Source organism: Varroa destructor, unplaced genomic scaffold (genome assembly GCF_002443255.2).
Source record: "Varroa destructor unplaced genomic scaffold, Vdes_3.0 BEIS01000004.1, whole genome shotgun sequence".
Classification (NCBI taxonomy): domain Eukaryota; kingdom Metazoa; phylum Arthropoda; class Arachnida; order Mesostigmata; family Varroidae; genus Varroa; species Varroa destructor.
In genome coordinates this window covers 30,846,803-30,874,217 of record NW_019211457.1, presented here as the reverse complement: position 1 = coordinate 30,874,217, position 27,415 = coordinate 30,846,803, and the positions used below count along the sequence as shown (strand labels likewise).

At 41.1% G+C, this 27,415-nt stretch overlaps 3 protein-coding genes and 1 long non-coding RNA gene across 7 annotated transcripts in view; 2 read left to right on the top strand and 2 right to left on the bottom strand.

Annotated features, from left to right (window-relative positions):
* Positions 1-4,768, bottom strand: part of Crk (Crk proto-oncogene, adaptor protein) — an 81,503-nt gene extending 76,735 nt beyond the window's left edge. Inside the window, exons 1-2 of one of the 2 annotated variants that reach the window (XM_022805753.2) lie at positions 1,697-4,768; positions 1,377-1,414 (exon numbers count right to left, since the gene is read on the bottom strand). Coding sequence is in view for 1 of the 2 variants with exons in the window: in XM_022805752.2 (XP_022661487.1) it covers positions 1,697-1,731 (35 nt within the window). In the remaining variant the exon portion in view is untranslated. The remainder of the gene's footprint in view (positions 1-1,376; positions 1,415-1,696) is intronic. The other variant, XM_022805752.2, reaches the window with a different exon arrangement.
* A 1,926-nt stretch (positions 4,769-6,694) lies between these two features.
* On the top strand, positions 6,695-15,760 carry LOC111250456 (E3 ubiquitin-protein ligase RFWD3-like). 3 transcript variants are annotated; one of them, XM_022805748.2, is made up of 7 exons: positions 6,695-8,670; positions 9,588-10,618; positions 11,474-11,783; positions 12,155-12,335; positions 12,552-13,366; positions 13,651-13,947; positions 14,368-15,760. In XM_022805748.2, exons 2-7 carry the CDS (start codon positions 9,701-9,703, stop codon positions 14,577-14,579), a joined length of 2,733 nt encoding a protein of 910 aa, XP_022661483.1. In that variant the 5' UTR covers positions 6,695-8,670; positions 9,588-9,700; the 3' UTR covers positions 14,580-15,760. The 3 variants fall into 3 exon arrangements, with proteins under 3 accessions (XP_022661483.1, XP_022661484.1, XP_086843817.1); XM_022805749.2 differs by having other exon boundaries at positions 6,695-8,673; XM_086987691.1 differs by having other exon boundaries at positions 6,695-10,618.
* Positions 13,548-21,232, bottom strand: LOC147756076 (uncharacterized). Its single transcript, XR_015326841.1, has 2 exons — positions 19,629-21,232; positions 13,548-16,084 (listed from the first exon to the last, which is right to left on the bottom strand). It is a non-coding gene; the product is annotated as an uncharacterized LOC147756076 (long non-coding RNA).
* A 2,151-nt stretch (positions 21,233-23,383) lies between these two features.
* LOC111249369 (uncharacterized) lies at positions 23,384-26,881 on the top strand. The gene is made up of 2 exons (XM_022803159.2): positions 23,384-23,685; positions 25,963-26,881. The coding sequence occupies exons 1-2, from the start codon at positions 23,650-23,652 to the stop codon at positions 26,566-26,568; spliced, it is 642 nt and encodes a 213-aa protein (XP_022658894.1). The 5' UTR covers positions 23,384-23,649; the 3' UTR covers positions 26,569-26,881.
* Positions 26,882-27,415: the final 534 nt, after the last annotated feature.

Sequence of the window (27,415 nt, the reverse complement as noted above, 5' to 3'; positions counted from 1 at the left end):
CAAACAACTGGCGCATATGATAAATGCTAGACTCTACGTGTGAACTGTCGTAACAGATACGAAATCGGATCAAAGCATTTCTTGATTTTATGACACACTGCCAGTGCGATAGCTTCTACCCCCTGACACTTTTCATATCTTCAGTCTATTACAGCAGAGAGTCCAGTGATGTCCAGCCGCTCACTAAAAGCATCGATAATTGATTGATCAGTGACACCCATTACTGCTATATAGGTTAGCTAGGAATCGAGGTATTGTAACAGGTTATTCAGGTGAAAAATATTAGGTACACTCACGTAATGCAAAAAAACTTAGAACTAATGGTTTGCATATAGACGTCTGGAAAAAGATTTAGATGTCTGCATCCGTAACTGATCTCTGTCAGGTGCTGCCGCTGCAATCGCATATTGTTGAAGTGAAAACGTCGCTCACTATGCGTAGCTCGACATAGACGCGTCAAACTCGCGACTGATAGCACAAACAACTTCATGGAGCAGCGTACGTAACAACTTTACAACTATGGGACAGATCAATAATTGATATTTATAATAGGGTGCTACGAGCAGGTTCAATAAAAAATCGCCTGCGTTCCGCGGTGTTTCCACAAATTGGCAGCAAAATCATTAATAAAGTTTCCATTGAAGCGCTGTTTGTTGCTGATCAGAGCGCTGACTGTACTGCAGTATCGATATAAAAGCGATATCAAGCTTTTTTTCAATTTCATCGTAGACCTGTTTGTCGCTGCATCCTAGAACGAAACAGTTACGGCAAAAAGATTTGACTGCGCTCATCCAGAAGGTGATTCATGAGAGGATGATAACCATATATCTACTACTACTGCTCACATTATATTGCGTTGTCGTCCGAAATCCAGGAATTCTCTACACCGTTTGTAGGGTTATGGAGACTAACCACAACCCGGCGAATACTGACGTTAATCTGTTGCTACAATTACCCTCACCCATTATTCATCCGCTTGCAAGATAAATTTGGCACAGAGCAATATACACACAACAACTATTACGATTCGTGTTCCGTCAAAGCAACGTATTTGAAAAATTCTACGACTCTGCTCTTCCGAACTTTCTTTTAGTCATCGACACGCTGACCTATGCTGGGGCCAAAAATCAATGTCTATTTCTGGCGTTCTTACAACATAAGAATGCAGAATTAACCGCAGCAATTTTGCTGACGACCTAACGTTTATTGAGATATATTTGTATGTTTTACAAGGGAAAATGAGATGAAACCTCTGACGCTGGTGTCATCTATCTCACATGAACGCAAATCAATTCATAAGACTAGCGAAAGTTCAATTATGGTTGACTCGTGCAATGAGATGACGTAATAGTTTACGCGTAAATAGGCAAACCTACCTTAGATAATGTGCTCGTTGAGATTGCGTCAGAGGCCACTGTAAAGAAGATAACTGACTAAGCACAGAAATCCCTTAAAGATTCGGATCTGAGTAATTCTTTTGCTTTCGTGTGATTATTTGTACTATTATCGTGGAGCTAATTCAGCTTTGTTAGCTGCTAATTGTGATTTTACCCAAAAAAAGTCGATGAGAAACCGACATAGGTTTACACACCTGCAAGCATTTCCAATACGAGTTTATCTAGCGCATTCATCAAAAATAGTACTATGTACTTTGGTAAGACATCGTAGTTACGTTGCATGATCACGCGTTGCTTACCTGTTCCGATCATGTGGGTCGAAAGTGGCACACATTTTGATAATTCAGTTATTCACGAGCTGAAACGATGTCCACCGTATTTCCGACTTCAGCAAGAACCACCACGATCAACAACAACAACGAATAACGCACAATCGACGAACACAAAGCGACCTTTCCCTTCTTCAACTTTCGGGAACGGCGAAAAGATGGCTACAAATTCGCACTTCTCTGATGCGCGCGGCCGGTCCCTTGCCTGTTATTCGATTTTCTCGCTTGGACGACCTCGTGATCTTCTGATTTCTTTCTTATCCTTTTTTTGCGTATTCTACTTCGACTCTGTCGCTCAACTCTGTTGAGCCAACAGCAAGTTCCTGCTTCCTTAATTCACTGGCTTGATCTTTAGCCGCAGGCACTCAATAGACACCGGCGCTTCTTGGTGGGGTTGACACTTCGAATAATTGCTTAACTATTGTCCATAAATGTTATGTAATCCAAATGGCAAGTCACACATAGATGTACGCGTACGCGTAAAATCTCCCAGGGAAGACCACACTATATCGATTTCACAAACGACAAAGAAAGACTGGGTCCCACGGTCTGGAGGTAAACTGCCGCTAGTGAGGAATAGTTTTGTTGTTCAATCCTTCTGTGAAGCAGACATCAGAGGCGCTCTAGATAGGGGTACAGGTTCAGCGGATAGGAAAAACAGGCGGCCTATTTTTAATTATTTTTAATTTAATTAAAATTTTGCCGAAAACCCAACAAATGTAATAATTCCATTTAAATTTCGTACTGACATCGATCTTGCAAGAGTCGCATGTCGTTAAAGCAAAGATCTCGAATTGGAAGTTTTATCAGTAAGCCACTAAATGCCGGCAAATTGTATTATCAACAGGATATGCCTTTATGCTTGGCTGACGCGCGAACAAGCAAGTTCTAGCTTTCCCTCTGTACAAATGCGCTATGGCGATCGAAACGCGGTACCGTAGATTTTACTGTGCCCTTCTTGTATGCGTGCAGACACTTTACAGTGGATGACCCTTTTATAGATCTCCTCTGGTGTTATATAGTGTAGCTGCTAACGGATTTTTGGCTGCGGCAACCACGCGACTGGTTTGGGCTTTTTGTTTCGTATGCGTCAAAGGGCAGAGACACTGCTCATATAGAGTTACGTATTGTGCTTAGTTTAGGGCAACGACGACTGCTTGAAGGAATGAAGTGACTAGTTTCCAGCGGAAGGTCGAGCCAGCACTAAAGGACCAATAATGGGAAAGACTTCCTCCTACGCAAGCGCTGATAGACTAGAAGAAAAACTTTTGAGGAGCGAAAGAATCTTTTCGATAACGCGAATCGGATGGTGTTGCGGGAAAAACCAGTTCGCTTAGACCTGAAGTCAGGTCTGAAATAATATAAAAGAAAACGAATTTACTCGCACATTCACTGCCAGTTGAGGGACAGTGTACGATCCGAAATCTGTTCTCGATTCAGGGGCTTGTACGTAGGGATGGGTTGGCAAAACCTAGGGCACAAGCCGGCGCCGAACAGGCACACGCCTCTTCCGCACGGCGTAGGTGCTAAGCGAGTGCGTCAACCTGGAAGCGGACCGATTAATTAAGCCGATAACCGGTTGCTGATTGCAGAACCTGTTTGCTCTCAAAACGGCGTAGAAAATACGTTCTGTTAACCAACCTACTATAACGTATTTGAACATTAATTGCAATTAATCGATGAGCCTCCAGCGGTGCTTTGATGGGATCGGCTGTGATATTGTCGCGCGCAGTCAGCAGTAAACACACTTTTCACCCACTTTTTCTCTTTTTTGTTTCGTCACTCACAGCTCTACAATGGTATCTCCACTTTGTTTACGTTAACCAAACTACCGTTTACTGGAACAATCCCAGCAAACGACACACAAAGCACCTACTGACCAGATGAGATCCCTGAGGATACGGTCAGTCGCAACGACAACATCGTCCAACTCGCAGCAACACTCGATACTGCACGATAGCGGCCCGCAGCTGTACGTATTCTATTTCACTTGTTTAACACGCACACATACGTAGAGAGTCGAACCATCAACACGGACGATGATGCGTAGCAAAGACTTTTGTAGTCGTAATAGTTAGTTGGCCTCAGTGGCAGCTTTCGTACCATCGAATATTCGCTATGTCCTACTCGTTACTGCAGCTGCTTTTGGCCAGGCTAGCACCGTGTTTGAACGACCAGCCTCAGCGCCGCGGCGGCAGCAGCGACACTACCGAGGACGATTAAAGCAACCATCGACCACCGTAGCCGTCACTGGCGATGACTATTGCAATCCAGTTCATTTCACGAGCGCCAGCAACGGTGGCAGAGAAACAGCCGAAGACGACGACGACAACCTGCTACCAGAAAACGATGACGGTACCCGACAAAACGAGTCAGGCGCCCGTCGGTGATCCGACTAACAGTCGCGAAATTGCTACAGACGGCAACACATCGGCCGCGAATCTACAACCGAAGCGATGGTAACGATAGCAGCTTAGTCTTGCCGCCGCCGAATAACGAGAACACGACCCGATTCACTCACCCGCTGGCACCAGTCGCCAGTAGTCGACTTGACTGTCGCTCCCATGCTCGATTAATCCCACCATCGCTCAGACCCTCAGTCACAATCAACACAGCAGCAGCACAGGCGGCGGCGGCGGCGGCGGCGACGACGACGACGACGACGACGACGACGACGACGATTAACTTTTTGCCTGCTGCTTTTTCCGCTGTTCTCTGCTGATACGGCTGGACACGAAGGCGCTCGAGTCGTTCCTAGAATAACTGCAGAAGCAGCGGCAACCGCTGCTGCGGCGTCGGCAGTTGTCAGCCAGCACCAAGTTTTAGCAGACGAACACGGCCGCAGACGAATAATGACTAACACAGTGGCAATGGTGGCGGTGGCGGTGGTGGTGGTGGTGACGGCGGCTATGCAGAAAGCTGCTTTAAGCAAACCAGACGCTTGGAACAGAAGATAGCCGTCATAAACGGGCGTCGACGGCTAGGCCACAGTGCGCCTCTTTTCTCCTTGGGCTGGCGTTGTCTGCTACGAACTGGTACTGCTAGTGCTGCGGGAGAGAATGGTGATGACGGCAACGGCGAACCTCTCTCTCTCTCTGTTCAGTCCGTCTCTCTCCCGTTGGCATTCTACGCCTGCCGCTGGGTTGATGCTGATGTTTCTGCGTTCTACCCTACCTGATCTTTTGCTTTTGAGCTGTGTAAAGAACGATGTGTCATTCAATGAGCGCTAAGTGGATAACTATACGAACTGGTTCGCTCGATCGCTCCACGGGCGACGGTGGCGCCAGCTGTGCACTGTTGGATGGAATGAACGCTTCCTCTGTATATGAGAACTTTCCGCATCAGTAAATGTTTTGAGCTTCCATATCCAGTCTGACTATTGGTGTTAGGCATTGCTTTAAATGGTTAACCCCAAAGACGGAATGAAGTGTGTTTACCTACCCCTGCTGTTGAATTTAGCCCATTCCGCTGTGTTTCTAGGTTTAGTGGGCCAACACGTTACCGTTGCACAATTACGGAAACACTTTGGGCATATCATACAGAAAACAAGCAGTGAAATTCAGTTTCCACATGGTCCAAATGCAGGTATAATAAAGCGGCTGCAGGAGCCGACGACAATAGCCACGTAGAGTTGGTGTAGTAAAAGACTAGTGCCATGCGAAGGACAGTCTACCTTTTCACCGGATGATGACTAAATACATTTTTAGCTTTTCACGATAGACAAAAAGACCTGACAGATTTGTAAAATCGACCGATCACTTTGACAAAAAGACATTTATTGGGGCTCGGTTGATCCTTGAAACTCTGCCTCGCAGTAGTGGTTGAGAAAAGTAGCGTCTCGAGCAGCTTAACAAACTTATGATGAGTCGGCACAACTCATTCTCTCAGGGTTACTGGAATGAACATGAGTCTATTACAGATAGGATAACTGCAGGATTGCATATGTGGCCTGCACATGGGTAGCATGGCATATATTGGCAGCGCGATCCAATTCCATTCTATGTTACAAATAAACAGAGGAGATGAGAAAGGTACAAAATATCCAAAGACAGCGGACAAGTTCGTATAAATCCTACGCTAATGAATTAGACCCTTTGCCAAAGGAAAAGCGTATGGACACTCATTCAGTCAGTGAAATGTTAATGCACTAACTCGGACAGCTGGCTACTTTAATTATTACGAAATAATGTTAGTAATGACCTCTGACTTTGACATGAGCGTCTTGCATGTTATATGTTCAAGTTTCTCTCTGATTCTAAGACACTCAAAACAAACGTTTTCTGCCAGGACACCGTAGTTAATATTGTAGCCCATACTGACATGCTGTTGAAGAACTTTAAAAAGTGCAAGTACGGGCACTGATCATTACGTGTCCTCCCCAAGGTGCCCTACGCTTAGCTACGGCGTGAAATAGCCTCCAGTATGATTTTCCACACGCATGGTGCGGGCTGTTTTTCGGAAGAATTTGTGATTTAAATTACGATTGCCACGCATGGAGTTGGGAATTTGTAGCACATGCGCATGCGTAGACTACTTCGTCACTGTCCATGCGAAAGTGGTGCTTGATATTCATTTTTCATAGTTTACTATGCTTGGGAACTATGCATGGCTATAGAAGTGGAAAATCTTTTGATCCTATTCGACTTTGTTACAAGTGACATAGCAGTCAAATGTTTTTTCTCCTCGGCATTCTATAATAGGAGGATGCAAATTAGGCGAGGAAGCCGGCACACTCGTACACTTGCTGGCAGGGACGGATATTCACATTGCCGAAAAAGGTGGACATACCACTAGAATTTTTCCGTATAATCAACAATAAATGTTTGCAATATCATCATGCTTCTATTGATTTACATAGACTGAAAACGCAAAATGTTAGTGCAGAGTACCTACAATATCGAAACAAAAGATGACCGCTTCCTTATTAAAACTGATAATTACCTTTATGGCTTGTTCTCTTTTCTTTTCCATGTTTTCTTCTGATCCCTTTCTTCTTTCCACCTGATCAACCGGTACCGCATAATTTATTACTAAGTGGACATTTGCCTCTTGAACTATGCGCGGCTCTTAAGCAGCAAAAAATGCTTTGCTTTCACGCATCAGATCCAAGACTCAAAGTCATATAACTTGGAATAGCCATAGTGCATTGTAGCCTATTCGGTTTTTGTCACAGAGGTGTCTTGTGTATCAACCAATGTGTGCTTTTTCAGTAAGCTCATAGTCATCGTTTATAGTATGCTGTATGTTATTTATTTGTTCACATTGGTCCGATATAATTTATTGCGATGGTTATGCTCCTAAAGGACTTAAATATATGTAATAGGAAGTTCGTGTAATGTAATAAGTTTGGTGTTACTTGGCTGGTTTTTTAAACAAATTTTAGTCACTCATCGCCACGCCCGGTGTTAATTTATAAAGTTTTCTTCGTAAAACTACATAGTGCCAAACGATAACATCGCCTACATGTTGAATGCAGTATCTTAATGTCGACAAAAATGTCAGTCAGTGAAGTTTGCAGTCCGGAAATCCAATATGTAGATATATTGAAGTACTGTTGTTGCAATTTGATACAATCCTTCTCATACACAAAAGTAAATTCAGTTTTGCTTTCTATCATGGAGCGAACGGTTCTACCGTTGTGGAGACAATTGTGTCGGAACTCAGTTACATTTTGTTGAATTTTATCTGACCATCTGCACTTGAACAAATATTATCCGTTACTTCAGACCACTGGCACTTGACTAGATCGAACATTCCCATTGCAGCAGATATTCGATGTCACTTCAAACAGTGGCCAACAAATCTATGAAAACATGTTAACATATTTTACCTTTCAAGCTGGTAGCAGTGGTTTTTGCGCGCGCGCCGTTTCATTCAAATTCAAATTTTCGCGCGTCAGGCAGAACCAGCGCATCATTGTTGGGAAACTAGCTCAGCTGATGTCGATCGCGGCATATTCTAACGAAGCGATTGCTTTCAGTGTCAAGCTGCTTGCCGCAATTGTTTCGTTTGATTTCGTCGCGAGGACAATTTGTCGATTTGCCACAGCCACAAATCGTACGGCTACATCTGATATTTACCAGTTTTGCCTCGTGATGTGTTTACACATAATACAACCGTGCGTTATCAAACCCACAAACATTGTCAGTTCATGTTAGCTCCAGCTCACTCTTCTGGTCAAAGTTCGTCTCCATCAAGGCCTCTCTTCGGAACAATTGCTTGATTGGTTAATGTAGTGTAAGTACGTAAAAACAAGAACGCTGCGACGAACCCATCATAGAAATAGTCTTTAGATGGACGTGCCTCGTGTTGGCTGGTGTTTTACTATCCTTGTTTCATTCGTACCGTGCGCAGTCCGAGAAAGGCCTGAATCGACTGAGATCGTTGTTGGAGTGGCTGTTGGCAATCTTCTGACCCTAGCTTCGTACTTCCAAAAACAATAGCCATCAGAGTTCCGCGTGGCGCTTGCGGCAGGGGCAAACTTTTTCCCTCTTTTTTCCTCTCTTTCTGGTGTTACTTCGCGCTACGAGCAATAAGAATTTACAAGAATCACGCTGGCTATCCGCGTAAGGTGCGATTTCAACAAGGTGTCGTTGTCCATCCTATGGAAGGTGCGGGAGTAATTTGGCCGGGTGGCAATCCTGCAACCCGAAAACGCTGTCTCGACCCAGACGATCCTGAGCTCCAACCGATTTCAAAACGGATCCATCTGATTCACATTGGTGACGAGGCCCTTAGCTCTGCTTCATCCTCGCACGTGTCAACAAACAGCGTTTGTCCTAATTCGAACGCCGGACAAGCGACGACTCTACCAGGAGTAGCGGTGGCCACGGCGACGGGTACAGTAATAGCTGCGAACACATTGGAGAATCGACACTACATAGAGATCAACCAGATTCTCGGTCAGATCCACCAAGAACGACTACTGCGTCGCGACGCCGCAGGTGGTAACTATTTAATCAAGATAATATTACTTTCAGTGCATCCATAGAGAGATGTTGTATTGGTCTGCTAAGGGGTCTGTTATGTTATTTTTCTAGGAAAAAGTAAGGGAAGTGTCTGAAATTTAGAGTGCTTTTCTACATCGTCTTGCCGCGAAATAAGCAGGTGCCACACATATATAGCCGTAATTAAAGAAAAAAGGTCCATGTGGTAGTACCCGTTCGGTGCACAATAACAGTTGTGCAAAGCTGTAACCCCGCATCTGAATACATAAGTAGCGAACATATATATATATATATTATATATCTTATTTAGATTATTTTCCGTTACCTTATTTCTATATTCGAGCGAACGGTATCTGGTCTAATATGCGTTACAGGCCTATTTTCAGTGGAGTAAGCAGAAGTTCGAGTAGTAAGTGTGGTAATATTTATCAGTGTCGTGTTTCTTAGCCCATGGATCTATGTAAATTTCTGTACACCTCAAAGAACTCCGGAATACCTTCAGCATTGATGTCCTTAAAAAAGTATTTTTGTTCATTCACAGAGGAATTTCTTAAAATGAACGTTGGTAGAGTAATTACGTGAAACTACTTATTTAAAAGAATTTAAAATTACGTAATATTTTTAGTTAACAGTACCTGGTGTTTACGCAGAAAAGGGATAGAAGCAAGCTATCGGTAACGGAGATTAAGGGGATTGAGTGTGAATATTGTCCGTCGGAGTTCGCTAGGGACGATTCAATAAAGCAGAAATTGAAACTAGGAAAAAAATAGAATTTCACAGCGATGGCCAGTTTCCGAACTACAAGGAATTTCTATTGACAGAAGCAAATCGTTTAAGACTGAGGATAATCTCCTATGAACATTCTAATGAACGTGGTTTAGTTAATAATAGCTGAAATATTGTTTGAATTACAGCGTCGCCTCATATGAGATTGTAGCGACACCCGGGTGGTAAATACAACCAGAGCGAGAGGGCAAGGGGTTAGGGCAAACTCGAATTTGGTGGTCATTGTCGTCAATGTGTGAATATGGATAACTCTGATTGGTTGTTTTTAAATGAAGAGGAGCTAAACGATTTACAAAGCGCGATACAGCTTAATCCTAGTTCTACAGTTCGAGGCACGAATGCTCGAGAGCAGGACGAACCTGGTGGTAGTGGAAATAACGTCGAACAGCCGCGAGGTTCCCAATCATCACGGAGATCGGCAGCTGCTCCAAGAAGGTCAGAATCAGCGGAGACCGACGGAACTTCAGCAACGGGGGGGCGTTACGCACAAATTTTATCGGGAGAGAGAGTGTTGGTAGATAGACGAGGCGCTATGGGTGACGAACAAGGTCGCATTGGTCGTTCGAGACGGGGAGCGGCGAATCGCAATGGGCGGACAGCGGCTCCTAACGGTGAGGGTCCTGCAGGTGCGGACCGTTTCGTGATCAACTCGACTCAATGGGAGCATCGAAGTAGTCGGGCTACGGCAAGCGCCCGCAACACACGGAGTCGACGTGGTACTTCGCAGTTACTCTCGCCATCACAGAACCCGCGTAGATCCCCAGCGGAGCCGGCGTCTCGTTCTGATGTTGGAACCTTAGAAACGGAAGAAATCGATGGTGATACCGAAGGTGACGACGAAGCTCGATGGGAGCTTCCGCCGAGTAGGGGGGTAGGCCGAGGTACCAGATCGTCTACGGGGACTCGATCGAGATCGACAAGAGCGACTTCAAGACTTGTTGAAGAGTTTTTGTCCGACGACGACAGCGATTCCACAAACCCGCTAGGCGTCGAGCCGGCCTTCCTCAACGAGCTCGACGCCGTCGCGGCAGAAATGGACGCAATCTTTTCCGACGAGGCAACTATTTCTGATGACGACGAGTTGACATTTGATGAAGAGGATGACGATTTTCTGCCGGCGATCAACGTGTCAGGGTTACAAGGACTTCGGGTTATTGTGGTGAGCATGCTTCGTTTGGTGTGAAAGATTTTTATTTACCTCGTATGTAATTTTTATTCTTTTGCTTTAAACGGAAAAAAAGCTTGTGTTTTTTAAAAGTAAAAAGCTTGTGAGAAATTAGCATCCAGCAGAAGCTTTCAGTTTTGTTTTACTTAGCTTTAATTAAATATGGTCATGGTTCAACTGAAGTTTAATAAGGTTTAATCATCTGCTGGTGTTCATGTGCAAGTATTTGAAAGTTTCGATTCGCTTTTGGCTTACCTATTGGATAATTTAATCGTTACTGTTAACTCTAATCTTTCAAAGAGTGCAGTTTACCAAAGCCAGTGAAGTTTCAGAAATTTAGTACGTCTAGTTATTTTCTTTGTGCTATCACTGTTATAAGTTTTGCGACGTACCACATCGGAGAATAACGGTATGCCCTTTTGAGATGATGTAAAGAAGCAGTAGGACGAGATTTTTTTGTTGCCCCGCAGTGATGCTTATGTCGTAAAACTCACTAGATTTGGAAGATCATCATATACGCAGCCTCTAAGCCGGGTAGAGTTGCATGATCTCTTGAGGTTATAATGTGTTTTTCGTGCAGAGTTCTGATCACTAACTAGTGAGCTTAGGTGGCAACGAACTATGAAGCCCAAAAAAGAATCCTAAGTATTGAATATTTGCTCGTGAAGTGCGCTGACACGCGCGTGGATTGACTTACATTGGTGTTAAACGAATATTTGTAGCAGTAATAGCTATAGAGTTCCATCATAATAGTTTCCATTACTTTACACTCGCTATGTGCTCCAAAATATGCTTAAGCTTCCATTGTGAATTACATGTATTGTTGACGATTAACTAATCCATTTTTAGGAGGAATTATCGAATCAAGAAATGGCTCGACGCGGTGGGGCAAATCCGATAGACATTTCCAGTGATGAAGATACCGAAGAACAGCGGCGAGAATGGCGAAGACGTGGAGTGGATACAGCGAATGCACGAAGGCGTGCGGCTGCCAATGTAGCTGCGGACGCTGAAGAGCAGGCTGCCCAGGCCACTGCGCCGTCGCAGGGGAGCCGTAGAAATGAAAGGATTGTCTCCAGACAACACGATGCTCGTGGTAACAGTGGCAACGACAACAGCAACAGTAACAATAATGATAAAGATGACGAAGATTCTCAAGGTAAGAGAAGATTACAATCTGGAGCGCGCCGAGCTGCTTTCCTTTTTGTGATATTATATTTTCTGATTATAGATGCTCTCGGGCTCGTAAAGCAGTAACTATTATTTTGATTCGTTGAGATTGACGGACATCTAGATTTCTTTTTTCGAATCTTTATAGATGCATGTTTTAAGACCAAGAACGCTCTTAATTTGTGCCATCTACTCAATAATGAATGATAATATATTTATTTTCGTACAAGCTAAAAACAATTAACGTGTTTTGTTGATTGATGAACTTTGTGTATTCTATCGTAAATTGATGTCGTACTTTATTTGATGGAAACGTATAATAGTTTGCATTTGCCATTTTGCTTGTCGTTGCCTTGACAGGCCCATCGAAAAGATGCCGGCTGGATCCAGATGTTAAAAACGCACGACTTGCCGAGAAAGAGGATGACATAAACCGGGTCGCAACATGCTCGATTTGTCTCGATGACATGAACCAGGGTGGAGATCACAGACTTGTCGTTCTCAAATGCGGACACTGTTTTGGCGAATCGTGCGTGAAAAGGTACGTACGCTTCTTGTAACGATTATCTTGCACCAATCACAGTTCACATAATTACCCGTAACACGTAGTTTATATGATATAGCTATATGAAAAAGCAATCGCAATGCATTTTGCTATAGCTAGTTTTACTGTTCGTAGATACACCGCACTCTTACATGCCTCGTTTGCTGATGCTAGTAATGACAATTACAATTCAATTTTTAAAATCTTTCACAGATGGCTCATGTCCGGTAAGCGTTCCTGTCCTATGTGTAATCGTCAAGCTTCCTTGAAGCATATGCGTGTCGCCTTCTTAGATTGTCATCGATTAGGCGAATCGTACGAGTTAGCCGAGGCTCGTAAAGAAATCGACGACCTTCGCTACCGCGAGCAAAAGTCATGTGATCAGGTTCGCGAGCTTAACTTCCGAGTCGAAGCGTTGGTTGGGCAGAACGCGTTGCTGAATGAGCGTGTTCGTCAACTTGAGAAAGGTGCACATGTTAACCAACCTTATCTCGGCCAAAGCTCAAACGAACTTGGCGGTTTCCCTAAAACACAGTCCTTCACCAAGCTGAGTGGCCATTGTAAATACATGGCGTATTCGGACAAGTTAGGCCTAATAGCTGTTTCGGCTAAGCCAGTCACTCCATTTTTTGAAGGTTTTTCAGTCGAACTTTGTTCCCTGTACGATCTGAAATCACGTCGGGCGAAGTTGCTACACACTCATGAAATAAAAGACCTCGATTTTCATCAAAACAAGTTATGGCTGCTAACAGCTTCGCTAGATAACTCGGCACGAATTAGCAGCGTCGACAACCTAGGCCTAGCAAATGTTCACACGCTGCAGTTACACAACAAGGTGTGGTCCGCTTGTTGGAGTAATGCATCAGATACAAATTTTTATCTGGGCCTACAGAATGGTGATATTGTCGAGTATGACGTGCGCACGCTAAGAGATCCGGTTCAGGTCTTGCGGGGTCCTAGCAACAATATGATACCCATTGTCTCGTTGAAGTCCATCACCGTTAACCAAGAAAGAAGAGAAGTTCATGGTGAGCATCAACAGCTGTGGACAACACGAATAATTTTATGATTACTGTGTTACTTAGTGTGACGAAACATAGCTGGAAAAAACTGCTCTTTTCTTGAGTTTAATGCTAAAAATAGGTATGCTCCATAATGCGTTAAGGTATAATATTGCTTAGGGAGCACTAAAATAATTTCAAGGCTGCATTATGCCATGACAGTTTCAATTTATTTATTTTTTTGCTGTTATTATTATACAGAGAAATTTTCTGTACGTTGTTTTAAGCAGTCTTTCCGGTTGACCTTTTAGGCTTGGCATGTTCCCAGCTGCGCAACGCGATTCGGATTTATACGGAAATCGGCCCGAACCGTTACCAGGCGCAAAACATCCCTACCGCTGGCAACTGCTTTTCCCTCTCTTACTACGCCCCAAACGAGACTCTCTTGGTGAACAGTCGCACGTTCAGTGGCTCGCAAGGCTTGAAGGGCGTTACGAATGAGGTATTCTGCCTTGATGGACGCAATGGTGATACGGTGGTGTCGGCGAAATGCAAGTTCCAGTCGGGTGGCAGCTCTTCAGTGATCACAAAGCCGGCAATTGTCACATGTAAGCAATAAATCGCCACTCAAAATTTCCCATAATATTTTTGAAGAGACCTAATTTTTCTCTTGTTGCTGTTGTAGGCGTATATTTATAATGAAATCTGCCAAGAAAGGCAATGCAGAATTTTGTTCTATGACGTTACATATCAAATCAATATTTATAGTGCGATTTCTTGTAATGTAAAATGAAGTAAGCTGTAAAATGCTTTGACGCCTAAAGTTGTGTTGGTACATTTGGACTAGAAGCATATCGAGCGTAGAGATTTGGTGTTTATAAATTATAGAAGATAAGAAACATAATCGACATTCTTCAAGGAAAATATATTTTCTGACGTGTGGGTCGTTTGGATCATTTTAAATTGTTAAGCTGCTAAAGGATAATATTAACCCCAGTAAACCCATTGCAATCTTTCTTAATTTTCAGCACCGACTGGTGAACTCTGGGCGTGCTGCCTTGATGATCAGGCCAAGACCATTCAGGTGTTCTCCTGCAATGATGCTTCGCTTCGACTCACATTGAAGTCACAAGATCCATTAGCCAAACAGTTCACGCAGGCCGAGCGAATCTCTCTACGTGGAAGATCGGAGTACGCCCTGGCTGGGTTGTCAGACGGTGGCCTCACAATTTTTGCTTAAGCAAATGGTAGTGGAATAAAAATTTAAAAGCAATGGTTCACTGAAGTGAGTTAACAATGTCGCTGGCACAATAGAATCCATCATAGATGGAAAGACCTTCTGTAACGATCATTGTGACGCAAATCCAGCGGACCTAGAGGAGCGTACTTTTGACTGAATAACGTGGACCTAACGATGTTGCAAGAAGGAAAAGCAATGAGCGATGTTTACCTATTTGTCTGGGATAGTCTTGACAATTGAGTGCGAGGTCTCTTAAATCGAAGTATTTTATGTTATAATAATAGGTCGCTTTACAGAGTAATTATATACATATGATTATACATATGCGTGTGTATGTTGGAGGGTATATACGTGTGACACAGAGAAACGAATCGAATAGAACGGTTTTGATAAGAAATGTCTTACTGTTATCCGAAATGGATTAACGTCATTATGATCATATGTATGTTATTAAATCGCCAATGTTATTTCATAATGTTGTTTCTAAATCATAAAAAAAAACCAAAATGGGAAAAACCTTGAATTTGTTTTGCCGGTATGGTTAATTTATGCCATATCTCTTTATAACCTTTTGCTTTAGAGGAGAGAAAATAACAAGGGTGCTCGATGACATGAAAGTCGCAGACGAACCTCAACCTACGAACGAACGCGAACCAGCAACCACGTACAATTTTGCAAACGGAAATAGAACAAACAATTTACAGCTTGTCGCGATTTTATGTTGCCCATTTAGCGACGGCTAATGATACTGCTACGAATATATTATATGAAGAGATTATATGAGACAAATGCAACGCGTAGTATATTGACGTTCTTTAGATGAGTCAGCTACTCAAACAAATCGCATTTTTTGTCACAATGGAGACACACATATTAATACTAGAGTTCTTTTGCGGCAGCTTTGTATGGCTAATAATTGCTTAATAATTGGAAATTAGGAAAGCTGTCGTGATTGAGAAAAATTGTACATAACATTGTTCACCCTCATGTCAGTGTTTCTTTTTTCTATCTGAGGTGCTTTTTGGTTTACAATAATTACGTGATGATGACTGATTGATTTTGCTATCGTTATTGAAGTCGGTTGATTTTGTGCGTTAATTTAGGGATGGTGAAATATAAGTGATTGTGGAAAGAGGCAAACGTGAAATAAATCTTCATGCTAATAGCATTGTTGACGTATATCCGTAGTGTAATGACGTTGTTTGGTGCTGTATATATATATGGATAGATATATATATATATATACTGGAAGATAGGTGTGTGAATTGGCTTATCTCTATCTCCTTCCTATTGACTTGCTGCATCATGGGCAGACCGCTGTAGTTCATTAATACGTCATTTTACTAATTTTCCATTCATATTTCTCAGATGTCCTGGAAGACTTCTGAGACACACACTTATTCGTGTGTGGAAGCATTTAGACGGCTTCTGTCCGTAGTAGTTTGAAAATTCGTGACCTTTGCCGTCGAAGCTGATGCACAAGTTTTTCTGTGGTAATTCTGGTGCTGTAAAGAGCAGTATGAACGATTACAGATCGTGTAGTAGTGTTGTGTTATTATTTAACTAATTATTGTTAGCTATTTAAACATATCTAGACTGTCTTGCAGCTTAATGCATTCAGCGACTAAAATAGCAATCTGGGCTATATCGATGTATATAAGTAACATTTCAAGTTATCCTAGAAATACGTTGCTTTACGTGCCTCCAATTGTACTCAAGCTAAAGTAATCAGCAAGGTTTTCTGTCAGGGGGAGCCGGTACTTCTGTATGCAAGGCTATCATAAATGTCGTCTCGGGGAGTAAACTATCGCAATCCTTTACGGTAAAACGTCACTGCGTTACTAATACTCCACAGAGATCGCTAAGATCAGTTCCAATATCTTTAGAGACCTTTTCACAGAGTATATCATTAACATGGACTATTACGTAGGGTTACGAGATGAATAAGCTGTGACATTTTATGACCTTAGCAGAGAGGATACGTCCGTAAATGATCAATACGGTTTCGATTGGTAAACTAATGCAATCGTTACAATAAAGGTGAGCTATCTAACTGGGCAAGGGTCTTTTTAGACGTGGAATGAGGGTCATGTGTTTGGGTAAACATTCAGTTGACCTGCAACTTAGCCCTTCACGAATCGTAGAATGGTACTGAGGTCTCAACTGTTGTCCCTGATGATCTGTCAGACATTATGATATTAACCCTTATGCGCGTTAAAGTCCAAGACATTGTTATAGCGCAATGGCTCCAGGCCACTTCTTCGGGCCTGATTCACGTATCATAAGTGCGCGCAAGACAATGGAAGCCGGGCGTCTGCAATCAACCCGTTGGACTAGACACGTCCGCATACTACTTTCACAATTCTGATTTAATTCGTTATTATATGGTTGCCGCAGATTTACCTGATAACGTCTATAGCATGTCTGGGAAATCTCTTGGGACTTGTTTTTATTTGTATTTGTTGTGCTTGTACCGTTTCCATAGGTTCCATAGCGAAATTTAAACCGACTAGAAAACCACAAAATCTAAGGGGTACTTCGAAGCGCGCTAAGGTTTTTCCTGCCCAAAAACATCTTACAGAGATTTTCCTTACATACCAACTGATATTTGTGTTGACACTTCCATCGTCAAATAAATTTCACGATATCTATGGGTAAGGTTACCGTTGTATTTAACGTAGTATTTAGGTTCAAGTAACGTGAATTGGGGTCGATAACACGGGACGTTACAAAAGCCTTGGCTATCTGAAAAGTAATTACTCTATTTTGCATAAGTATTCTACGAGGTATCAATTTAAATTAAATACCGATAAAACTGATTATTCTGAACTGGACTGTATTTTGAGAAATTGGTGCATCTCAGCAGAATTATTGCTATTGCCTTAAGGCACTTTCGAATACAGAATTCTGTCGTTGTGTACTTCTGTCGTATGCAACTCATCTAATCTCGTATAGCCAACGTATATATAGAACTTAAGGCTACCGGCCAACGGGTCCTAACTTATGCAGTATGATAGGAATTCTTGACATGATTTAATGCTTTGTCAATTCTAAATTTAAATATTTAGGCAGATGACCAATTTAACTTAATACTTCAAATAAGTGAAATGACCGTATTACAGATATAATCGTGATATATTTTTGTGAAAATGCGATTTTTTCTCGCTGTACAATGGGCCAGGAATCTATATCAATATTTTGAGTCAAATGATTGCACTAAAATTGCGTTTCCCATTTCTGTATTCCACAGCTAGCATCGTCATGCTTAAAAATATTCATTAGTAATATCATTAGCGAACTTATACGACTAATATAACTGATGCTAGCGCAGATGAACCAAAGGACCTTCTCTGACACATAACCTTTGACCCGCCTTGTAGCCTAAACGCTATCAGTGTCTGTGCTCAACTGTTGTTATTTTATTTTAGCGTCAATCGACCGATGGTACGTTTCTACTCTGCTCTGCTCCCAGCTAGGTACACCGTACACTCTTTGCCGTAACTCGAGTGGAGAGTAACTTGAATAAATAGGTAAAAAATACATCTGTTTCGTCTAAATTGAAAGGGTTATGTTCTATTTAAAGGTATTAGTGCAGGGAGCGATTCGTAGAAGTTTAAAAGGTAAAATCAAAATTTGAATTAAGTCATTAAAAAAAGTCATTTCTTCAAGTCTGTATTTCTAATATACTATCGCAATATATTCGAAGTTTTACAGTGAAATAAGATTTGTTTTTACAACCGTTTCTAGTACCTCATTACCAACACGGCATCAGAATGTGCAGATTGATGAGAAACCCATTGCAGGTAAGTAACACAGGGTATCTCTCCTTGGATCACCAATTTTGTGAAGTATGTTGTCTGCATATAGTTAAACTAACCAAATACAATTGTTTGTAAGCACAAAAGAGTCTGATTAAGTGCATGATACATCGCGTTACAAATGGTAGGAATAGACTTATGCAACCGATTCCTTAAATTAATGCGCAACAGCGATATCAAAACTTGTCGTAAAAAGGAAAGCTTTGAGCCGGCTCATGAAGTAGTTTAGTCATGTAGTTTGTATTGATTCGTGTATTGTTTAGCACAATTTTTTTTCACCTATAATCATGGCGCAGCAAACTTGGCATAGTTTACTGTGCAAATAAAAGTTCCGCGGATTATGAGCAGAAAATAGTGAGTTCGGTTTTAGTCAAAAACTGAAAAGGTTACCGGGTGGCTCTCACATTAGATAAACCGGTCCGTCCCGGATGCCTCTATACAATTATTGCAATTAATCACTGGCTATCATGTTCAAATAAAGTGTATGTGAGGATTTAGGTGAAGATTTGGCTTAGGCATCTTGTATATACCTGACTGTTTCCCTTAAGCTACCGCACAAACGATATATTAGAAACGACGTAAACCCACCATCCGGCTTTACAACGAACGCTCTAGTTTCAATCTCTGCCGGTTTGAAATTATTATCGCAGATTAGACATAGTCACAAAGACTCCTCCTATTGGATCAATCAATCCCACACTGATTCACTGGCTCCATTGATGCCTGACGTTCATTAGATAGAGACGACGTTGACCAAACAAAGATTACATTGATTTACCCTTCTTTGCCAGTACATTCAATATACTTGCCTGCAGATGCCATTGTTTGCCGGATCAAAATAGCGCAACTGCATTCTAGCAAAAGATTCAACATATTGAAGAACATTGCTGGTTGAAATCCGTTGCAGATGCGCACTTGACTAGACACTTGCTAAAAAGTGGTTGTAGCAAAGAGCTCAAATCGATGATATTTTTTATCGACGAAAAACTACGGTAGATAGAAAGTAATGATTATTGCGAGAAATCCGTTTGAGTATTTCCCAATTGTATGGAACGGAAAACATGTCCACCCAAGAGCCGCCGCCGTTGCCATCATAATCAAAGCGATGTCCGTGAAATTTTTTCTGCCAGCTGAAGAAAGTCAATCGAAACTAGCAGAAATCTGTTCCGATGTTCTGAAAGTATCTCTGTGCTGCATATTGCGTTGCAGTAGTTTGCTAACAATAACATACCCGCCTGTGATTTACGCCAGTTGCTCCTCTGAAATTCTGAAGCCATTCATCGCTTGACGGGCCGACGTGCTAACTAGCTGAAAAACGAAAATCTATTGGTGATTGTTAATTTTGACTAACGTTTTTGTACAGTCGGCTAATACAAAGTTGATTTTTCCTGGAACGAACAATAGTTTCTGGTCTTGATTTTGAAAAGCCGTCACTGTTTGTGAATTCATTTTATTGTCTTCCATTGATGACGAAACCGTGTTGGAAATTTATATTGAGTTTCGCGCATAATTAAAATAAAAAAACATAACATTATGAAAGCAAGAATATCATATGAAGCTCATATTCTCGAAGCAGTGGGCTTGACCCACAGTTAGATTTTTGTTAAGTGGTTATAGCAACTAATAAAACATTTGGGGTTATGTATCTACCTAATTTGAGCGATTCGTTATACTTACATAAGCTGCGAAAGGTAGGGGAAGTTTATATTAAGTGTCTATTCTATTTTACATAAAATAATTAGAGCTCAAGAATCTTTTGAGTTGATTGCTTTCCTCTGACTCCTTGAGATACAAACAGAATTCGTTAGAACTGCATAAATAATTTAGTTAAAAAAATATGTTTTATTTATCCAACTTAGTACAATGTTTTCCTTTTTGAGTTTTTTTAGGATGTTTCACTTAATTCTGAATAATCACTTTAGCAAGTACTTACTTTGAATCAAATCAAGTAAACTCAAGAATTTTACTACATTTGAAGTCATCTATTTAACTGTAGGTTGTGTTCATTAATTGTGACGATGTTGGCATGGGCAGGATTAAATTAGTTAACAAACGGAAGAACGAGCACAAACTATTCTTAAGTTTCTTTTGCCACCCTAGCCAGTAAGAACAGCTAAAAACCGCCAGCGCAAATTCGTTAATCAATTTTGCTTTTGATTGCAAGAACAATCTGTCTATTAGGATTTATTAGCAACTGTTTTGTCAGTTTTTGAAGACCTATAGTTTGTATATTTTGATCATATTTTTAACGTCAGTTGCCTCCATTAGTTAGAGAAAAGCAGTAATTAGCTTACCAAGTATAAAGAGCATCAGCCTATCATACCTACTAGCTCAGCTCATCGAAAAAGCACGTCGATTTCAGAACAGTTTGTTATAAATGAGAATTGTCCACACACGTATAACCAAGAAAAACATACACTTAGAGCCGTCATAACCAACAAGCTGCAATAGAATACATCATGTTGAGCAGCATATCGTTGATAGAATAAAATAATAAGACCTATTCCATCTTCCTAAGCCCTTTTTCATATAAGTCATATATTGTACATTGTTTTTCTTATTCAAAGATCATGTGAGGTAGAGCTTTGAGTTGAAATAGACCGGAAATTATGAATTCGTAGCATTAAATACTTAGTACATAGCTACAAAATATCTCAATAAGCAAGAGCCGTCGTTTTTATCAAATTGTCTGTATAATCATTATTACAGTTAAAAATTTAAAAAAAAAGCTGAAAGAAGCAGGCCAGTATTATAGATAGAATTCTCTAGCATTCTAATTAACTGCCTTTGTTGTAAGTAATTAGCGTCTTCGAAGCATAAATAAAAATAAAATGTACATACATAGATACTGCCGTTGAGAACAAATGGCTTGCGTTCAATCACAGCGTCCGCTACTTTTTCGATTAAACTAGGTATTTACCTGCGTCATCCTGATGTTGGCTGAGTAGAGCGATAATAGGCACACACAATAACAGCAAGAGTCTGCTCGATTAATCGTCGAACTCTCAAACTTCGCTAAATCCCAGAATAACACTATTTATTAGTGCACGCTTACTTAATATGATGACAGAGGCCATTCTTGCCCAGCTGAGCTTTTTGTTCATTTGTATGTGATTGTCCATGGACGCCTTTTTTGCTGACATATATGTTATTAATAGTGCAAGCGAAATCGGCTTTTTAATGTGACAAAAATAGAGTTTGATATACATTGTTTGATACGCGTGTATAAGGTCGCAAACTTCTAATAATAAGATGACATTTACTTTTTGTTGCGAAATTGAGATTTATAAGAAATATCAATGTATTTTAAACTTTACATCCGCTTCTCTGGTGCCAATTACCAGTTACTCTTGTAATACTTGTAATACCTTGTAATACCCTTATTATATTCGATGGGTCTGCTGTAGCATCTTTTCAATAGAAAATTTTACAGACCTATTATAAAAACAACCGCTACATATCAATACGCTATAGATATTTATCCAGTCTAGCAACAGGGCTTTAACTCATTATATAACTCTCCTAGAATTTACGAATATTTTCCTTTTAACCACACGCTATGTGTCACTATAAGCTGTGTATTAAAAGTAAGTTCGGGAACAAAGTAAATAGTAGGGAAAATAACGACTATTTTTCAATTGAGAATAGATAGATACTTCTTGAAATTATTTTCGGTATCGCATTATGAGAATGGGTCCATACTGGGTCAATAAAATAAATTTAGTGTTTTCCTGTTTTAACACCAAGAATGGTAATCCTCTTATTCAAAAATTCTTGGCATTTTTCTTCCTTTTCTTTTTATTTATTTTATATTATATTTATGCTGCTCAGTAACTTCCTATAGGAATCTGGAAAATAACGAACATCTACTTGTTATCTACTTTTCGGTAGTTTCCAGTCCACAGGCCTTTGGTCGTTTTTCGGTTCTTTATATTGTCATCATAGGAGTATAGTAATTGGTTTTTCTAATTTCAGAAAAAGCTGGTTTTCCGTTGAGTGTTTGTTGGATGGTAATCAAAAGATGAAATGGCTATCAAACCTGTCATGTACTAAATGGTGAGGTGAGTGCTGTTGGTGTAGCCATGACGTCAACTAAAAATGAAAGTGAAGCTGAAAATAATACCACCCGCAAAACTAGAAATATTTAGAAAACTGTTTTAAATTGAGTGAATCCTCCTTCGTCCTTCTTTAAAGTGAATGTCCCTTTGTCTGGCTGTTCGAAATCGTTTTTCCGTTCCGAAACCTGTACGAGATTTGAATTGAATCTACCAGATACCCAACTCACCATGACCTGCGCGTCCAACGTCGAACACAATACCTGGCGTTCAAGAATAACTTCACATGCTCATCAGAGGATCAGTTGGCTAAACAATGACATCTATATTTTCTTTAGCGAAGATCTTCCCCGAATTGGTCTCTATAATATGGTGTATGCTCTGTTGATTGCTAACGTTTCCTTATACGCGTTATACACGGATATATACGGGACATATATTGTCAATGCAAGATTTACGAAGAACAGTTGAATAGGAAGCCATTTGTCATACGTGATGACATATATATATACATCTTGTGGGTGCAAATGTAACCTTCGGAACCAAATAACGTAGTTCGTAGTTAAGTCTTTTATTATTAGTGGTTTAGTTACCTTTGCAATCAGAAGGAGAGCATCTCTGTGAATAAGGGTCGGGAAAATGTTAGTGCTAGTCGCCGATGGCAATATTCGCGCGTATATCATCGTCGGCTTGACAACTTATATCGTTCTGCACTGTTGGTATATCCATTATGGCTGGATGTAAATTGGGGATCAATCAGTTGTTTCCTTATTGTTTGGTAGCAGCAGTGATGGTAGCCGTCTGTCTAAGCCAGAAACGAAGACCTTCCATACATATATATATATATATATATATATATATATACTCGTGGAAAGGGCTGCCATTACTGGCATATAGTCTTTCCGCTGAGATCCTGTGCCGTCTAAGAACGATATTCAAATTCATTCATAATCAACGCTTTAGCCATTAGTACGCCATAATTGCTTGTTCTGTTAGCAGCAGTAGGTGTGAGGACGATATACGAAGTACCTGTTATTTTGGCATCAAACGAAAATAACAGTGCAGAATCTTCGTCGGCCACCATCACTTGATGTTACGGTGCTCCTACCGCTGTGAATTACGGCACCAATTTTTGTGAACTTCGTTCTAGTTTATACCAACAAAACCACCTATCTGGAGAAACTTCATATTTTTACAATGTTTCATAGAGAAATTTTTGTGCCTCTAGTGACCGTGAGTATTAGATTAGTGAGGTTAAAAATAGCCAGCGGTTTCTTAGGCATTCTGATCAATGCCACTCCATGCTTCATTCGCGCCCGTTAGACGGGATACTGCGCGAATACATCGTGACTAGTGGAGAGCAGGCATGTGTTTAAAGATGCATATCATAAAAATATGGCAGTATAGCTGTAGACTGGTGCTAATTCTAAAGTCATAGATATACTAAATCGCTCTTTGTAAACCTTCCGATAAAGCGTAGAAATGCATCTGGGTCCGTGAACTAAAGCGGGTGCACTGCACTCATTGCTCTGCTCGCTCATAAAATGATATTTTCCATATAAGTTTGTGATTGCCTGAAGGTTAAGATTATTGTATAAGATATTATAAGAAGTAGTTTGTGGTGAAGCCGCGACTATTAATGTTTCTGAGCATTGTCTTCTTTTTCGCATGATACGCAATCGATTATCATGAGTTTTGGAAATCATAAGTTTTCATACTTTTCTTGTTCTTACAGCTATTTCTTGTGACCTAGTGTTTATATAGAAATATTGCTAATTGAATTGAGTTTATTATCAGTATAAGTTGTTGTACAAGTTCAAAGAGCCTAAAAGGAACTGCTTTTTCTTCCGCCATGGTTTTACTTTCATTCAGTTGCGGCTCATAATAATTTGCCTTTACAACAATATACCGAAAAGGCCAGGCCGGTCACGCCATTCTTACATTTTTCTATTTGCAGTCGTATGTTATTCAGGTCCACTGATCTGTCGCTCAGAAGGCTTAGTTTTTAAGGGCCTTTCAACTGGACCGTTGCCATGGTCACTTTCAATAAATTAGTTCACAGCTCTAGCCACTTAGAGATCTCAGGCGTTCGAACTAGCAGGCTTACGGACGCCATTTATGCTTTTTACGGGTTAATCTTTCGGATTTTAACCATAATATCGAGTTTTGTTAAACTTGAAGTTTTTGAGGGCAAACTCAGTCACTAAAAATTGTCACAATCATCAGAGCTATTTTAAGGTTGTCGATACAAATATGTATGTACATTATACATTAGCCTTAAAATAAAGAATATATTTTGAAATTCGAGGTCAAGTCTTGAAGAAGAGCTTAGTGAGCAAGGCATTTTTTAAATGGGCCTATGGGTCGTTACCATTTATTTTACCACTAAAATTCCTACGATCAAAGAGATTTCTGCTGCTAGAAATATGGAAAAGTCAAACCCTAGTTGAATAATTCTTAATTGTCGTGCTCTTCGAAAATGCCGTTCTTTTATCGCTATCAAACGTGTCCTCACTATGTCTAGCTTCTTCCAGCACAGATACCATGATTTCTTAGGCGATCGAGGCTATATCTCGTACAAAACAACTTATTTTCGACCATTTGTGTGGCCAATTTGTGTTTGTCTTTGTTTTTTATACACTTCCAAGTTTAACGCTTATTGATAGTTTACGTAATTCAACTAGGTTAAATACCTTATTTACTGAACTATGTCATATACTTTTAAGCATTTGCCTTGCGTGTTAGACGCCTTGTGGAATCAGCACATGGGTGTGAATAGCACCATGAGCAAAATGCACAAGCAAGCGGTGTTCATGTATGTGAATCATTATGAGTTGAAAATTATAGACAGCCTCTTGTAAAATCTATTTTGCTCGCATTCCAATTTAGGTTAAGCAAAGAGACGTTACGCTCTCCATGCCAATGGGCACCAACGTCCCTATGAAGTCGTTTTTATGGGTTGCTATGAACGAGAAGTCCTATTCGTTCACTTCACGTCCAATTCACGTTAGATTTGAGAAAAACTGTGCATAACAGTCTAGCGAAGCCGTCCCGCGAAGGTCTAAATAGGGTAATCTGGATAAGAACATCTGGTATAGAAACGTCCATCTTTTCATAACGAAGAAACGATGGTGTTTGACAATTTCGTATTGATTTAAAGCAACAACCACATAATCACGCTAGCCAAAGTTTTACCATCTGCTGAAAAGGTTAATGCTGCGTAGGTAATTTCCCGCCGACGCTTTGTATCAGCACTCGCTTCTGACATCAAAAGCCACTAAGGCTAATATTTGGCGTCGAAATCTCAAAGCAATAAATGAACGATTCGTTTTTGATTCAGCCAGCGACCTTTATTCGTCAACTGTGTGCAATAGTGTATACATTCTTCATGTAAAAACCTTATCGCTTTAGTCTGCACTCCTTTGCTCATTTTTGCGAAGCATATTTTCATACTATTATTCGTTGCCAGCCAACAATCGTGCGAATACATTGTTAATTGTTGATTTTCAGGCCGGTATTTTCCTCGTTGTTTCGGTATTTATAACCTCCGTCCGGGCCAAAGAGTTGGTTACCGGGGGCTATCGCCTGTCATTAGCCGAACGCCGAGCACTAGCATCGGCTGGTATCGGACACACGTACGGCACGCCATATGCAGCCTCCGCACTGATTCCGATCGCCACTGGTTCTCGCATTGCCCCTAAGGTCGGCTTGCATCCTGTAAATGCTGCTGCTCCGATCACTTTAAGTCCGAAGGTTGTGGCCAAGTCGGTGCTATATGAGACTCGCGTATATCATGCCCCTGTGGCATCGTACGCCCACGTCCCCGCCCCAGCTGCCTATGGACCTATAGAAAGTCCGGCGGTTGCCAGTGTTCCAGTACTGGCTGCACATGTCGCTGTGCCTGCTACGGGTAGTAACCCTGTATTCACTGCATCTGCGATTGCCTCCATGGCAGCTCCTTTTGCCGCTGCCAACGTCCCGGTAACCGCCGGCCCGGTAATTGCCAAAGGCTTCGCATATGATAGTCATGCGGCTCACGTCCCAACAATCGGTCCCGTCGCCGCTACCGGAGTTCCAGCTGAACCAGCCAAACTCGCCGTCCACAGCTCCTACTAAAATGTTTGCCTGGTGGACGAAAAGATTAAGGGCAGCGGCGATCCATTGGACGGTTTCACTACGGATGTGTCGTATTTAAAGGCGTATGAAACTTAGTGTTCTCACTGCACTCACGTGCAGAAAAACATGCTTAGATTTATTTATGTTTTGTAACTACCATATACAATGCACATGTTAAAGATAATGATGTTCGATGTTATTATAGCTACATAAATGTCCGGAAGAATGCAAAAACTTGTTAGCAATGATTTGTGTCGTTATTTGCTGGAAATTGAGTAAACGCGTACGAATAAATACAATTGCACGCTCTGAACGATGTTTATTTTTACTATACAATTAGCTGAATTAAATTGATTGCTAATTGCCTAGGTTGCAAAAGTGCTAAGAAGCTTCTAAGCAACCTAGAATTCCGTAGGGCTCTTCTGAAGCCGATTCGTCAATTATCAGCGAATATCTGTAGAAATAGAGTTAAATGGACATGCGCTAGATAAAGCTGCCAGTACTAGAAAGATTTGGTCATTTACATTAGGTGAAATAGTCTGTGCATATAAGCTAAGTGGATAAATAATGACTCCCGGTATCTCGCCACCTTTAATTCGACGACACTACAAACATACCTACTGTAGCTAAGGAAGAGCGAGCTCCTTAAAAAGGACGGGAAACGTATTCGTTTGTTGAAGCACTTTCTTCTAGTCAAAGAAAAACTGGAGCAAAAAACGTAAGAGGACACTGTGAGAAAGCGAAATACAGAAATAAATTAAAAGAGCGCGGTGTTAACTGAAAGTGTCCAGATGGCATTGACGTGTCGTCGTGTGTGTGACGTGCGTCGGACAAAAGGAACATAATC

Bases quoted from the DNA above. Each gene is read 5' to 3' on its own strand.
- LOC111250456 (XM_022805748.2), top strand. From the start codon at position 9,701: ATGGATAACTCTGATTGGTTGTTTTTAAATGAAGAGGAGCTAAACGAT. The intron at 10,619-11,473 runs GTGAGCATGCTT...ATCCATTTTTAG, and splicing joins AAGGACTTCGGGTTATTGTG to GAGGAATTATCGAATCAAGA. The intron at 12,336-12,551 runs GTACGTACGCTT...AATCTTTCACAG, and splicing joins GGCGAATCGTGCGTGAAAAG to ATGGCTCATGTCCGGTAAGC.
- LOC111249369 (XM_022803159.2), top strand. From the start codon at position 23,650: ATGTTTCATAGAGAAATTTTTGTGCCTCTAGTGACC. The intron at 23,686-25,962 runs GTGAGTATTAGA...GTTGATTTTCAG, and splicing joins TTTTTGTGCCTCTAGTGACC to GCCGGTATTTTCCTCGTTGT.